Here is a 15,894-nt window from a genome sequence, read left to right on the forward strand (position 1 = left end):
CCTGAGTATGATATAGAGGCCAAATCACCATGAAGAATGAGAGAGTCCAAGGCTAGCTAGGCTGTGTATATTGGAGTACCAGAACTCTTCTGTAGTAAGCCATGGCAAAATGTAAGGTTGTATGCATGAGAATGTTTTCTGTTAACAATTTTAATATATTTCCACTGGAACATGGATTTTGTTCTGGATGTTCTGTTTTGTCAATCTGAGAAATGATGTCTGCTTCCTAACTGCTAATCATTTTTCTGCTAGTTCTCCATTCCTGACTCTTTAAATAATTGTAGGTTCTTCCTAAGGAATTGCTGTTTACAGTTTTTTCTTACTAATACCTTGGCTTTTGACCCAAGGATTGAGCTTGGACTATGCTTTTAGTTCCAGAGTCTGTCTTTGTTCAATGAATGAACTTTGAATTGTTTACTGACTCCTGTTACAAATGATTGACTTTCAGCTTTGATGATCCTCTAACCATATATTAGCCAAATTAAAATGGAAAGAGTGATCAGAAACAACATATTATATCCAATCCAGCAAAATAACTTTTGCTTGCTTCTGCGACAATTTTAATGAATATGCATTCTATATGTGAAGAGTAATATGGAATGTCATGCTAACATTTTGCCCTCCCCATTAGAGGATAAATATCTGCAGAAGAGTCCTTCAACTATTTGTGGAAACTCTTTGCACACAAAATCCTGGAAATCAAAACTTTAAGTCATACAGAGAAGTTGCAGGGATAGACTGCATGATAGAAGTGAAAGGAGTTGACATATTTCTACTGGATTCTCCTCCTTTATTGGGAGAACTCACAGGCCTTAAGAAAGCCTAAATAGAGTTAATAGTAATCTGCAAAGTAATGTCATCCCATGTTTAAAATGCTTTGAGACAATCTAAATGTATTTTCAGTGGAAAATTCTCAAGTAGAAGAAAATTCCTCAAAACAAGTGAATGTAAAAAGAATGAAAACAGTGACTGCTAGGAAATATTTTTCATTAGTTAGGAATTCAAACAGTAGAATGTTAATATATGTGTTTTTCTTACAAAGGCAAAATAAATTTGCGATAATATTTTAGAGATTTAATTTTTGAAATTATTTCTGTTTTGTTAATTACTTTAAAAATCCCTGAAGATGTCTAATCTATGAAAGCTAAAAACAAAAGCATGTCACAACTGCAGTATTCTTGGAGAAAGTATGAATGCATTAGTTTTAAACTTAATGAAAAACAAGAGTTCATAGCACGGATAGAGAAATGCTCATCTATGGGACAGAGTAAAACATTTTATTCAAAACACTCTTCTTGACCATGCATTATATATCATGATACATTGCACCCAGGCACACGCCTTCACTGACATATTGCTGAAGATTCCTACAGTGCATAACCCTTTTAAGATATACAATAACATTATAGAATGAAAAATGGGCAATTAAAACTAATGGGAATTACTAGAACATTGACTTATTCCTCTTCCTTACTAGTAACTTTTTTGCATTTAATCTAAAATACATATCTACTTTACCCTATTTGGTTCAATCCAATATATACAATATTCTTAAATTTTTGGATAGGACATTGCTAGATATTTAGCTGTTAGCACATTAATGAAGGCACATTGTAATCTGGTCACAGCTCAACTGAAGACATTCTTCCTTCCTTCCCATTCTAGAGATAATATGGAGCTTGAGATTATCATGATAGGAAACTGCAAGAAAGAAGGTAAAACCTGAAATACATTTATTTCCAAACACTCCTCCAAATTTCTTACCCACAAGTTTTGAAGTAAAATAATATCCAAATATCTTCTCCATGTATGCTACATATCTATATTTTACATTAATATCAGCTTTCACTGCAGCATTTGAAACTTCACATCATGGTTGGTATATCTGAGTCTGACAGATGGAATGTAATAAACATATATTTACTTCAGCTACAGTCCTTTTCACTTCCATGGGAACATGCTTCACTAAACTGAATAGAATTTATTTCCCAGAAAACATAGCTTTAAAATGGGTTAGGCACATTCATAAAAAAATATCACTAGTGATTACTAGTCTTGATGTGTAGAAGGAGACTCAATCTTCAGAAGCATATGCTTTTGAATACAGATTAAAGGCAAACACAGAGAGAAAGCATTTGTCTTTCTTCCCTGCTTTTTCATTTCCTGGAACACCTGGAAGCCATTAATGGAGAGAAGCTTCGAGGTTAAATGATTTTTTTGGTCTGATTGGATAGATGTTCTAATGAAATGTTTATGTTTATGTTTATGTTTATTGGACTTATATACCGCCCTTCTCCCGTAGGACTCAGGGCGGTTCACAAGGTATTTAAAATAACAATACAAATTACAAAAGTTAAGAACAATTAAAATAATTAAATTTAGTCCTTGAATAAAGTATAAAACCCCTATTAAACTCCAATTAAAACCCAATTAAAATAAAATTAAAATTAAAATTCTCAGTCCTGGCTGGAAAGCTCAAAGAGCCAGGACTTCATCTAATATCTAATATCATTAGATATTCTACTGCAACATTTTAAAGCATTTTACAGGCAATATGTGCTGGTGGTCTTGATAGGCAACATGTAGTCATAGTTGGCATTCAACAAAGTTTGAGATATGGCTTTCTTATAGACAAACAATATTTGACATAGTACCTGACAGTTCTATCCCATTTCTATACGATTTACAGTTGTTGATTAATTTAAAGCCATCTCCTTGCTAGTGATTTTTAGCATCTTCTAGATTTGTTCAACTATTGTTGTGCCAATAAAACAGTAATGCAGACAGGCCTTAAACTGCTGGATGATGCTAGAAAATACCATAAATTGCTAGGAAGGAAGAGGAGTTAATGGTATCTTGCTTCTCTATATCAGGGATGTCAAACTGCTGGCCTGTGGGCTGGATGCATCATGTGGAAGCCGCGCCCACCCCATTGCCGGCAATGGCAAAATCATCCCAATACGTTGCACGATGTCACGTGACGTCGCGGGTTTGACATGTCTGCTCTATATTGTATCAAATAAATATGTAGCTAATATCCATATGACAAAATAAGTCCAATTAGCTGCAGAATAAAGGATGCAGTAGGAAAAACATTCTAGGAGAGAATGTTTCTCTCCTAGAAACATTCATTTTTGATTTAATGACAAAAATTATAGACTTTCCCCATTTTATGGTATGTTCTGTGGGAAGGGAAATGATACTTTTTTGCTTAGTGAATTCTCTCTCCCCGTAGGGTCCTTTATTTGTGTTTTTGTCCATGATCCTTTGCTAAAATGAGTTAGAAAGACTAGCTTTCTTTCTCATTTTTTAACTTCAGGAAAACACTTACCTAGTCATTGACATCTTCATGAGGTGTGCCAGTAAGAGCCAAAAGAGTGCTATTCATGTTGAACTGTGTATAAAAATATGTAGAAATAATTAATATTATTGCATTTTTAAATTATTTCATATATTCATGATTTTGTTAAGACTTCAAAATCAAAATATTCAAACCAATTTTTTGCCTAACTTAAGTTTTTCCTTATTTTTTTCTAACTTTTTTTTGGACAAAATGTATCTCAAATCAAATTTATGTAGGAAAGATATTTAAAAGGTTTATGGGAAAAAACTATATTTTGTTTATTTCAAAGATGTTGCCCTTTTTCTCTGAAAAAGTCCTTAATGTAACTTACAAAGTACAATAAATTATTTTTTATTTAAAAAAAGAAACTTGATGTTCTCAAACCATTTTATAAACCCCAGTTTGTATCTGATAGTTACAATAATAAATATATCATAAATTGCACGCAATTAGGTTAGTAACCATTGGAAGCTTCAGTTTTTAATACTGGCTATTTCACAATTTGTCTTGAGCGCAGAGTATGTGCTTCTTACTCTGTGGTAAGAAACATAACCAAAAAGCCTAACACCTCACAATTCAACCTGTTATTTGGGCAAAAGGGAAATAGATATAAGGAGTCCAAGCTACCTTGGACTGTTTAAATAGACAAAGCTTTGCTATTCTCAAATTTCTTTCTGGTTTTAAAACCATTTGTTTTCCCTGATCCATCCTTCTCTAATCAAGAAGATACTGGAGAAGCTGACAGGTAAAGATATCTCAGCTCTAAAGTATGAATCCATTCCCTTTTCATTTGTTTTATTAGTAATTTTTACACAACAGCTTAATTGCTAGAGTTCCTAGAGAAAGACAAAATATTTCAAAAGGGAAGAAGAATTAAATATGAGCAAGATTTCTGCTAGAATTTTAAAACAATGGTGAGAAGGGATCTTAAAGTTTTTCAAATCACTTTGTACAAGGAGATAACTAGATGACTACTAGAAGGAAACTTTCTAATGACAAACAACTTCAAAATTCTTCCCAAGAATATCGCAAGGACTGTCCAGTCACTAAAAGACAACAATGACCAAAAGGCACACATACACAAATACAAAAGAAAGAAGGGTTTTTTCCCATAATTATGGGCAACATTAAAAATAGATATTCAATATATTTGACAGCACTAATCTGAACTGTAGCTTTAACTTTACCTACAACTCTAGTATGTCTCCTCCGAAGTAAATTGAATGTCAAAGAATCCAGTTTTAAATTCCAAGATAATCTTGGAATTGAACAAATTTGTTAGAAGTGTATATAGCAGTGATGTAAATATCACAAATTTTTAATATTAAACTCATGCTTCATTTGCCCCTACAAGATTTTTCAAAGAGTTAGATTTGTTTTACCAATATTTATCAGAGCTTTTAAAAAATGAATATAAAATGGTTCTATGAATCAGTCATCATTCATATCTGTTAGGATATCCTAAAATATATTTATTTAAGACTCACAGAGCAGCAAAACCATTGAATTGGCCCCTTATCTAACTATTTAAATTATTTAGATTATGTGATTGATAAACTATTCAGCCTTTGGAAAAGCAAGTGTAACATGCCTTTCAGGCAAGAATATTATAGACCAGACATGTCAAACTCGTGACATCAAGTGCCGTCGCGCGACGTATCAGGACTGTTTTGCCATTGCCAGCAAATGGGCACGGCTTCTACATGACGCGTCCAGTCCGTGGGCCGGCAGTTTGACACCCCTGCTATAGACTGAAGCTCAGATATATTTTATACTGTTTAGAGTTATGACAAAAGATTATTTAACTTTTGGGTGAGAGTTAACTACAAAGAAGGAAATGAATAAACATTTTAAAAAGTAAGAGCCAGTTTGGTCCAGTGGTTAAGGCACCAGGCTAGAAAGTGGGAGATTGTGAGTTCAAGTCCCACCTTAGCATGAAAGCCAGCTGGGTGATTTTGGGCCCTCTCTCTCTCTCTGAACTCTAATCCTTACAAGGCTGTTGTTATAGGGAAAATGGGGGAAAGAAGGTTTGAATTATTTGTAAAAATAATGAAGGTGCAATACAAATAAATAAAGATTTGAAAATATTTTTCTGTTAATCATAGGTTACTAACTGTAAATCTGTTATAAATTAGTTACAGCAAATAACTGAGATTTTTCTTTGTGTCCAAAGAGTTTCTATCTTTATAATCAGTTTTCTTTTAAAATAAGAACCAAACTAAATACATTGATGAACCTGCTATCTCCTAGAATCGGATTACAAACAGTTAACTTTAAACGTCTCTTCTGATTTCGTTAGTGACTGAAGTTATATTTACTATCATCTCTGTGTGTGTGTGTGTGTGTGTGTGTGTGAGACAGAGAGAGAGAGAGTGTGTGTGTGTGTGCGCACACATACACATACGCAAGCATGTCTTAAAGGTATTCTCGAAATTAAGTTTCTACTGCTGAATCACTCCTGCTGAGATTTCCCTCTCACCCAAAACACATAATGGGAATCTTTAATCAGGCCATCACAGAGCTGCCTGCAGCAACTGTTCTAAGCGATGCTTCTTTTATGGCTTTTCTACAACGGGAGGCAAGCAGGAGAATTAATGGGATATTCAGTATAAATAAGCTTTCCCTGCTTCTAAATTTATGCACACAGTATAGGCATTTAATCTAACTGGTCTCTTGGTTCAACAAAACAGTTGCAGCGGCATATGGACAGTGAGAAATGTGGAAATAGTCAGCATATATCACAGGCACATGATTAACATGGAAAATATATTGGATGTTCATGCAGATGCACAATGTATAGCTACTCAAACCATTTTAGTGAGGCATTGTCCACAACTAAATATTGCCTTTATTGAAAAAAAAATCTGGAGTAAATAATTCCAATAAAATTTCAGAGCACAAATAGATTTTGTGCTCTGGTGCTGGTTCTTACACTTCCATTTATTTTTAAAGCACCTGAAGCCAGCTTCCATGGGTAATTGCAAAAAGCCTGGATCCAGAAATGACTCTAGCTCATATCCCCTCATATTTCAGTGTGTTACATATTGTTAAATATTACTGAAGGAATTATAAAAGTAATTTAAGGAAATTCATTTCGTTTATTTATTCAGTTGATACGGCCACACATCTCAAGTACCTGATACTATGCAGCTCACAACATTAAAAAAATATATAAAATACTCAGATAAAATAAGAAATAAAATATTAAACAGCTGGTGAATCATAGCATGGCCCCACTGGGGCCCCAGGCTCGGGCACAGGGATAGGTCTTCAAAGCCTTACAGAAGGTCAGCAGGATGGGAGTCAATGTAATCTCAGATGAGATGATGTTCCAGAGGACAAGGTCCATGGCAAAAAAGGATCTTCTTTGGAGCCCCACCACCAGGCGTTCCTTGGTTAAATCAATTTTATACTGAATTAAGTTAGGGTACATTTGAATCTGAAATGCTCTTAGTAAAAGTTTCCTTGTCATAATGATGGCTGTGGATTCTGAGCCCTAACAGAAGCCATCTAACTCAGTTAAATCTTACCTCACAAGAGCAGCAGGAAAAAAATAATGTATTACTAATGATATAGCATATAATATATGCTATAAAAATATATGCCTGAGCAGGGGGTTGGACTAGATGTCCCTTCCAACTTTTTTATTATTATTGTTATTGTTATTGTTGTTATATTATTATTATTATTATTATTATTATTATTATTATTATTATTATTATTATTATTATTACTGTTATACAATTGTACATGACACAATCACATAAAATTGTATGTGATACAACCTTGTCTATAACTCTTGTTGATGGTGAGACAACAATGTTGGTAGATTCCGGACCTTGCTGCTTCCGAATTCTTGCATAATGAGCTCTAATTTCTATTTCATGGTTTACAGCTGAAAAAATAATATATTCATATATATATCAAGAATGAAACTGATTTCTCTAATTATGTCTTAAAACATGAAAAAGTATAGTTAATTTTAATTTAAGGTTGTTTTATATAGTTATAACTATATTTGTTTGTCTCCTGTAAACTTGAGCATTATTCAGAAACCTTCCGCTTAAACTTCCAGAAGCCAAACCACATTCAGACATGGCTCTTAGATCAGAAGAAGAAGAAAAACCTCATTATGCGCAGTATTCCTGCCCATAAATATGATATGCAAACCCATGTTTAAAAATTACAAGCGATCTCATGGTTATGACACTTTAATTATGTAGAAAATTGCTAAGTAATTCCAAAGGTCCTTTTAACATTTAAGTAAACTACCTTTTTGGCTCATAAAGGCATGTCCTGTGGAAACACAAACAATCATGTCTCTTTCTATTTCTTCCCATGATTGCAGCTGGTGTCCATCAGGTGTGTATAATATTTTTGCAGGCTGAGACATTTTCAGATGAGTTGTACAACTGTCAAGTAGCTGAAATATTAAAACTGCATTACTATTCAGAAGTCTCTTTGACAGTAAGTCAGAAGTTACAGTTTTCAAATTATCAGCCAAAGCAGAGACACCCTAGCTGTAAAACATTTATATGGAATTAGTTACACAATTGGAGATTTTTTTCCCAGCCATAACTTAACAACTAAGTTAAAAACAAATACATTGGTATAAAGTTGTCAAGATTATTCTTGGACATTATAGTAAACCTGACAGAAAAAAAGAGGACTGCTTGCACAAACAAGGATGGAGAAATATAATGAATGGTGTTGGTGTTCACTAGTCATGGATAGTTTTCCTTTCTCTTATCTCCTCTTAATTTTTTCTTTAATACTTCTTAATCTTTTGCTTTGCATAAGATCAGGGCTTTTTTGTCATAGAACGTCCAGATTGGAGTTCCGGCACCTTTTTTGGATGGAACCTTGTAGAATAGGCAAGGAGGGTTGTATGATGTGTGTGAGTTCCAGAACCTTTTTTTTTTAACAAAAAAAGCACTGCATAAGATTATGATTTTACTTAAAGGGGCACAATGGCATGCATGGTTAGGATGCTGGGTTGGAGGTTAGCAAGCCCGTGTTTGAGACACAAGTGGGGTAAAGTGAGCTCCTGTTCTTTGCTCCAGTTCCTGTCAGGAGCCGCCAGCTGGGTATCCCCCGGGCAATGGTGATGTCACCGGCTAGTCCTTTCAACCCAAAAGTGCCTTGATGCTTCTGACACCAGTGCTTTTGCTTACATCAAAAAGAAATGAGAATATAAGCATTTATGTCTATACATATCAGTGTGTATATGTGCGTTTGTTTGTTTACTTTAGGACCACGCAGTGCTTCAGATTAAAATATAGAAGTGCAAACAGTACTTGTTTGCAATTCATTAAAGCTTCCATGTCTACTGTCAGAATCTCATGCCATGACATTTATACTGCAAGGAACAACTAACCTGGAATTCTTCACAATCAAAATTAATTTGTTACTCCTAATTCCCTTTAAACTACTCTTTTGTTCATACAAAATGATCAAAGGCTGATCAAGTGTTCGATTTTTTAAAAATTATTTCTGTCTTAAGGGGAAATCAGATTCTATACATGTGAGGAATGTAAGAAATACACAAAATTATCTAAATTGACACAGAATAACTTCAAGTACAGTATGTAGTCCACAAGTACAAAAATTATCCAATTTTTGCCTACAATTACACAACTTATACAACAGGTTGTACAAGTAGTCCTCGACTTATGACTACAACTGACCCCAAAATTGCCACTGTTAAGCAAAACAATTGAGTTTTGCCCCCTTTTATGACCTTTCTTACCACAGTTGTTAAGTGAATCATTGCAGTTAAGTTAGTGACACGTAAAGTGAATCTGGCTTCCCCACTGATTTTGGGGAAGGCTTCCCCATTGACTTTGCTAGGGAATCACATAACCCTGGCAATCAAAAAGGCAATCACATGATCCTGGGAAACAGCAACCATCATAAATACATGCTAGTTGCCAAGCATCTGAATTTTAATCATGTGACCATGGGGATGCTGCAATAATTGTAAGTCTGAAAAATGGTCATAAGTCATCCAAAGGTGCTTTGGAACAACCATGATCTGGATGATTGAGAATCTCCATAGACGTTCGGTCATACACCAATTTTTCCAGTGCCATTGCAACTTTGAATGTTTGCTCACCAACTGGTTGTATGTTGAGGACTACCTGTACAATTGTATAAGCACAGAAATCATCACAGAAATTTTATAAGTTGATGAAATGCATCTCTCAGTGTCTAGCCAGCATGATCAATAGTGAAGATTGGTTGTTAAGCATCCACCGTCTATCTCCAACCTTTGTTTTAAGCAAAAGAAACACAGTGATATAGTGAACATGATAGAGTTATCTTGTAAGCAATTGATGTATATTCACTACTATGGTGTAGCAGTGAAGATGTTTTTTGTTGTTGTTGTTGTTTGACATTTTATTTAAAGGAGCAATCACCAATATTTATTTCCTTACTTTATTCATTTAAAGTAAAGGTTTCCTGCTTTACCTCTGTCATAGATTTTCCCCACACATATGCTCCCTTGTCAGGTATATTTCCGTTTGGGTAAGCCCAGACTCTTTTGGTTGTGGGCTGCTTGTAGAGACACTTGTCATTTTTTGCAAGTAATTTAGGAGAAAAGGGTGAACTTCTTTGGAACTGTAGTGCTTGAAGCTCTGAAAGGTGCATCTAGTGTGAAACACAATCAAAGTCATGGCATTAGAATCAATGGTTGACTCTGTACGGTGGTTTATATTTTGCAAAGCTACACAAAATGTAGGTAATGCAACAAAAATATGTTACATTAGAATTATGAACACGGATATTTATCCTTCTATTTAAGCAAGAACGATTTAAAGCATTATCTCAATTTTTGGGTATAAGGTTGTCCTGAACACTTTTTATTCACTGAAGCCAAACAGGAATTGAATCTTCCATGTGAAGATCTGAAGGCAAATGTGGGCCAGAGGAAAAAAAAACTGGAGCCATGACATCTGCAGCAAACCAGGATTTCATCCAAATGGCAAAATGTGTGCCTGCAACAATGCAACGCGAATACAGAAAGGGTGGGGTTTTCATCATGACACCACAACTTATGTATGCATTATGTATATCACTCTTGCTCTCCCACAAACATCAAAGTATGGAAGCTTATATGATATGCACATTTGGTAGTTCCAGTAAACAATGGCTCATTAAAGCTGTCCTATACATTCTTTAGAGCATCTAGGGAGTGTCTGAACAGCCACATTTGGGGGTTATGCAAGGTTCTGGACTGTAATACCTTCCATTCTTTCTGATTTTTAAAAAAATGTTTTATATTGCTATAAGACATACATAAAACATTATGTTACTTTGATACTATGTATTTGTACAGTTGATTAGAGATTATTAGCAGGCTAATTTTTACATGACTTAGACCATTAAACTCTTGTGAATCTGAAATCTCAACAAGATCTGGATCCTCATCTTCAGACCTCTCCCACTTGGAAGTGAGAGGGAGGGCAGTATGTAGCATAACCTTCTGTTTTGATATATGTCCCCTTATTTGGCAAGAACTGCCTGGGAACAAGGAAATATGACAAGGAGCAACTCATGTTTGGTAATTGGTCATGCCCACAATGACAGCCTCCCCTCCTTCATGCAATCATTTTGTGAGACCACCCACAACTTTCAAATATGCTTATTCACCCAAAAGATTCTTATTAAACAGAGTTTATAAGAAGTTATATTTATATTTCTGTACTTCAGAGTGCTTCTAAAAATACAACATACTGTACAGCTCTTTTCCCAATTCCTCCATAGTGATTATTTATTAACAATTTAATGAAAATAGTTGTTTGAAACATAGTGCTTCCATTTATAAACTAAAATTTATTCCAAGATGAGAAAACTGCAGTCTCAGGGGAGGGACTACCACATTCCTTTTTCTCAAGAATAATATGTTGGTTAAGGGAATGTGAAACATGTAGCTAAAATGTTTAGATAAGAAACAAGAAACAAGAATAAATTTTGCTTCCGAGATCAATCTTACATAATGTAAATTAATCATATTTCTCTCTCACTATGGCAAGGAAGTCATAGCTCAGAAAATTTCTTGGGCCAGCAGGTCACAAATATTTTTCTAAAGCATTTAGATCTAACGATTTAATTTTTCAGGAAACAGGTAGCACAAAGTATACATTCACACCTCTGTATGTTGTATAGTTTCCATGAGCTTCATCTCTTCTTGAGTTTCTTCTGTCCAGCCTCCTTCTACTACCACAGGCTGGAAAGGGCTCTTAGTGGGCACCAAATCAGCAGCTTTATATTTTGTTATACGACGACCTAAAATAAGAATTGTTTTAGAATACTTTTTTAAAAAATGAGGAAGAATTTTAATTCAGTGGAGCAAACGACAATAATCCAATAATTACTATTTTCACATTAATGTGATTGCATTGTATTATTCCTTAATAAAATCTAACGCTGTTCTTTGTAAGATCTGTGGTTGCAATTTTGAGATCCATATTTTCTCTGAGATCTGGAGCTCAAAAATTATTAGTTAAAAAACCTTGCATACCAGTCATGCTGGATAGTCCTTGTGTAATAGTAGGAAGGATGTGTTTTCAATAATGTTAATATAATACCATAAACTGAGAACATTGGTATCTTTATAACAAAGTATGTCAGTTTTTGTTACGTGAACTAATATTAAAAGTTGTTGTCTCATGTTAATATTATACTTTTAAAAATAATGTAATTACAATGAAAACAATTTTCACTCTACTGACCTTGCAGTTGTCTCATTTTGTGTTTCATTGCATTAAGGTCTGCCAGAATTTTATCTTTTTCTAGCCATTTCTGTTTTGTTTGCCTTTCTGTGTTTTGCAAAGCTGTAATAAAAAAAAATATACAGTTTTTGGTACAGTTTTTCCCCCAAAAAATGATTTTGTGTCTAAAGGTCTGGAAAGATAATTGGATCTTTCACATACACACATATGTATAAAAACAAGGGAGGGAAAGTTATCTTTCCTAGTGTCCAAAGCAATTTACATGTTCCATTATAGCAGGACACATTTACAGCTTACAGTAATACTGGTTAAATCCTAAAGAATCAGAATTTATAGGTTTATGTTTGCAGAGCTCAGATTTCTGCAGAATCCAAGTCTGTATATTTCAGCATACATATAAGACAATAAAAAGGTAAAGGTAAAGTTTCCCCCGCACATGCGTGCTAGTCGTTTCTAACTCTTGGGGCCGGTGCTCATCTCCGTTTCAAAGCCAAAGAGCCAGCGTTTGTCCGAAGACGTCTCTGTGGTCATGTGGCCAGCATGACTAGACGCCAAGGCGCACAGAATGCTGTTACCTTCGCACCGCAGTGTTCCCTATTTTTCTACTTGCATTTTTATGTGCTTTCGAACTGCTAGGTTGGCAGAAGCTGGGACGAGTAACAGGTGCTCACTCTGCTACGCGGCACTCGGGATTCGACCTGCCAAACTGCCGATCTTCTGATCAACAAGTTCAGCGTCCTAACCCACTGAGCCACCGCATCCCTATAACACAATAGTTGATAGTTTTTGTGTGAATAGCTAATTAAGTTGAATTACTACTTATGAATTTAATAATATCTTTTTGTCTAAGCTCTGCCTTTTTGTGATACTTCTTGACTGTGTATGATGTACATGTATCTGTATGTATACACGAGTTTGTTCATGTGTACATATACAGTATGTATGTGCATATACTACATAAAATGCTATTTATTCATATCACAGATACATAATTAAGAAAATCTTCAACTGAGATTTAGCATTCCTTGTGAGCAAGGTAGAGAAGCTGGATAGCAACCTAACTTTTGTTTTTCATAATTGTTTTTTCTGCCTAAGTTCCTTTTTTGTATGGGATTTGTCTTAAATCCACACTCATCTTCCATCTATTGAATAAATGTGGTAAATAGTTGAAGAATGGTCAGGAATGAGATGAGAAAAATAAATAAAAATACTCTGTAATTTGTCCATTGATAATAATCTATTATTTTGCAAAGTATATTTAGTATTTTGTTTCTATACTCTAGAGATGAATTATATACAAATTTATATTTTTGGACATTTACGTTCTTCACTGAATTATGAAAATGAATGTGTAATTTGAAGGGCAGGATATCAGCCATTTAGAGGAAAACAGATAGAAATGTCAAGCTCTTATAACATTTCCTTTTTTGTTTAATGACTTACTATCCAAAGGTAGAAAAGGTTCTCCACTGGAAACCCAGACCTCAACTGGATTTTTAAGAATGTTGCTGAGCACCAAATGATCAATATCTGATGTTATCGCTGATGATGTAAAGTTGATGTTCTTATTCTTATCTTGGTGTAAGGAGAGAAGGAAATATTTCATGAGAATTCAGTTTTATTTTACAGTTTTCTTAAAGTGTGCAATTTTCTAATTCTATACTTATTATATTATTGAATTTATTTACTGCTGGCATCAAGTTGACTTTCAGAGTTTTGCAATGTATAGCCACATACCAAAATTAAAAAAACATAAATAAATAGGTAAAATGTACTACCAAATCCATGGCAGTAACCCAAATTATTAATAAAATTATTAGGCGTCAAATATCCAGAGGAAGAGTTCCATCTTCAAAGTCTTCACAAAATATTCCAATGTGGGAGCAGTATGAATCTGTGGAGGTGGGGAGACTATCCTATGATGTGAGGGCTACCATGGCAAAGAACTACTTTAGGAACCCATCCCTTTCTTCTCATAAGCACATGGGGCACCCAAAGTCTGCCTATCTGGGATGAGCATATCAAATTCTGGTTGTCTATGACCATGCCATTTTGGCACTAAACATATACACTCAGAAATATACTGAGTTTCCAACAAAACTAGGCATTTAAACACCAATTTTTTTTTGCTAAGGAATTAGGAGTTCTGGTGGTGCAGTAGTTAGAATGCAGTATTGCAGGCTAACTCACCCACAGCTAGTAGTTCGACCCTGATTAGCTCAAGTGCTTTTTTTTTCTTCAAAAGGCAACTGGACTATTTTTTCCCTTGAGGAAGAAGAAAATGTTTCGCTTCTCATCCAATAAGCTTCTTGCACTATTTCATTGCAGTAGGTTGCAATATTTCATTCTAAGCACCTTCACAGAGTGCTTCAGCATTGTCCAAGCAAAGAACAGAACAGAAAACCGAGTTGGAAGGGACCTTGGAGGTCTTCTAGTCCAACCCCATGCTCAGGCAGGAAACCCTATACCATTTCAGACAAATGACTGCCCAGTCTCTTCTTAAAAATTTCCAGTGTTGGAACATTCATTCCGCTTAATTGTTCTCACTGTCAGGAAATTTCTCTTTAGTGGAACCTTAAAGCATTGTCCAGTTATATTGTTTGTTTGGCTAAACACTTAACTTCCCAGCACCCCTTCACCCCCTTTTAGGAGTATTATAACAACTACAATAACTGATATGTTTCAAGAATTTGACAAATTAACAAAGCTGCTTTTGTCCATTGTTATAAATATGTGTGTTTCTCCATTAAAAATAAAGTGTGCAACTGTGAACTTCAATACTTGTTGCAAGTATGATTCCCTACAATAGATGAAAGAGAGAGAGAATACGGTAATTCTTTTTCAGAATTTATCTGTTGCCCTACAATTAAGAGTATTCAGACAATCTATACATATTAGCAACTAACTGATCTTCATCTTCTACTACAGGCTGTTAATCTGTAATTGTGGTTCTCCAAATTGTCAACTACATATTTGTATATACGCAGAAACTGTTTTCTGTGTATACAGAATCCACTTTGGCACACTGCTATTGCTGAGAAATATCTTCGGCAGAAAGCCCTTCTTCCAAATACATTTTGATTAGTCAAGGCTGCCACAGCAATATGCATGGCCAAGATCCTGTTAACATCTAGAGTGTTGAGAAAATGTTCTAACATAATAGAAATGGCCAGAAAAAAATAGGAACCAAACAACATTCTGTTTAGATGGGAATAACGTATCACCTCCAGGATCAATGTATTGCATGAGAGGATATGGAATTAGTCTGAATTGATAATCTGAGGAGTGCTGCAGAAACTGAATTAAGCAGTAGCTGTCAGTCCAGATAAAGGCCTCTGTAGACATTGAATCTGTTGTTAAATCTATTATAAAGAGCTCTCAAAGCTCTTTTGTTAAGTCTGCTTAAAGAAGTGCTAGCAGTATAGCAAAAATGATAGCAAGGTGGTCTCACTCAAGTATAAAAAACAGAAAGAGAACACTCACATAAAGCAGTGCAAAAAGGTGCTGGTTGACATAAAGGAGGAAAGGAAAACTGCAGAAAAACCTTATTTGTTGCTTCTGTCTTCATTGATAAAATAAGATAGATGTCTATGCCTTAGCTCTTTTTTTCAAGAAGGGGTCGATGAACAGACAGAAGGAGCAAGAGTAAGAAACGGATGAATTAAAAATAAACAAATAGCTGGGCCCTGATGGTATACATCTGATGATTATAAATGTGAAATTGCTTCCAAGAAAAATATGCAACTTACTTTTAAAATCAGCATCTGTTTCTGAGTGTATCTGAAAATAATCGATGTAACTACAGTTGCTTCAAGT

The 15,894-nt window shown here is 34.8% G+C and overlaps 1 protein-coding gene across 1 annotated transcript in view; it reads right to left on the bottom strand.

Moving 5' to 3' along the window:
- Positions 1-3,331: 3,331 nt before the first annotated feature.
- Positions 3,332-15,894, bottom strand: part of DCDC1 (doublecortin domain containing 1) — a gene marked incomplete at both ends in the record, with an annotated part of 271,836 nt that continues 259,273 nt past the window's right edge. The window contains 7 exons of the mRNA XM_083357546.1: positions 3,332-3,394; positions 7,129-7,238; positions 7,616-7,766; positions 9,815-9,994; positions 11,496-11,632; positions 12,079-12,180; positions 13,522-13,653. Coding sequence (XP_083213672.1) covers positions 3,332-3,394; positions 7,129-7,238; positions 7,616-7,766; positions 9,815-9,994; positions 11,496-11,632; positions 12,079-12,180; positions 13,522-13,653 — 875 coding nt within the window. The remainder of the gene's footprint in view (positions 3,395-7,128; positions 7,239-7,615; positions 7,767-9,814; positions 9,995-11,495; positions 11,633-12,078; positions 12,181-13,521; positions 13,654-15,894) is intronic.

Source organism: Vipera ursinii, assembly GCF_947247035.1.
Source record: "Vipera ursinii genome assembly, chromosome: 1".
Lineage (NCBI taxonomy): Eukaryota > Metazoa > Chordata > Lepidosauria > Squamata > Viperidae > Vipera > Vipera ursinii.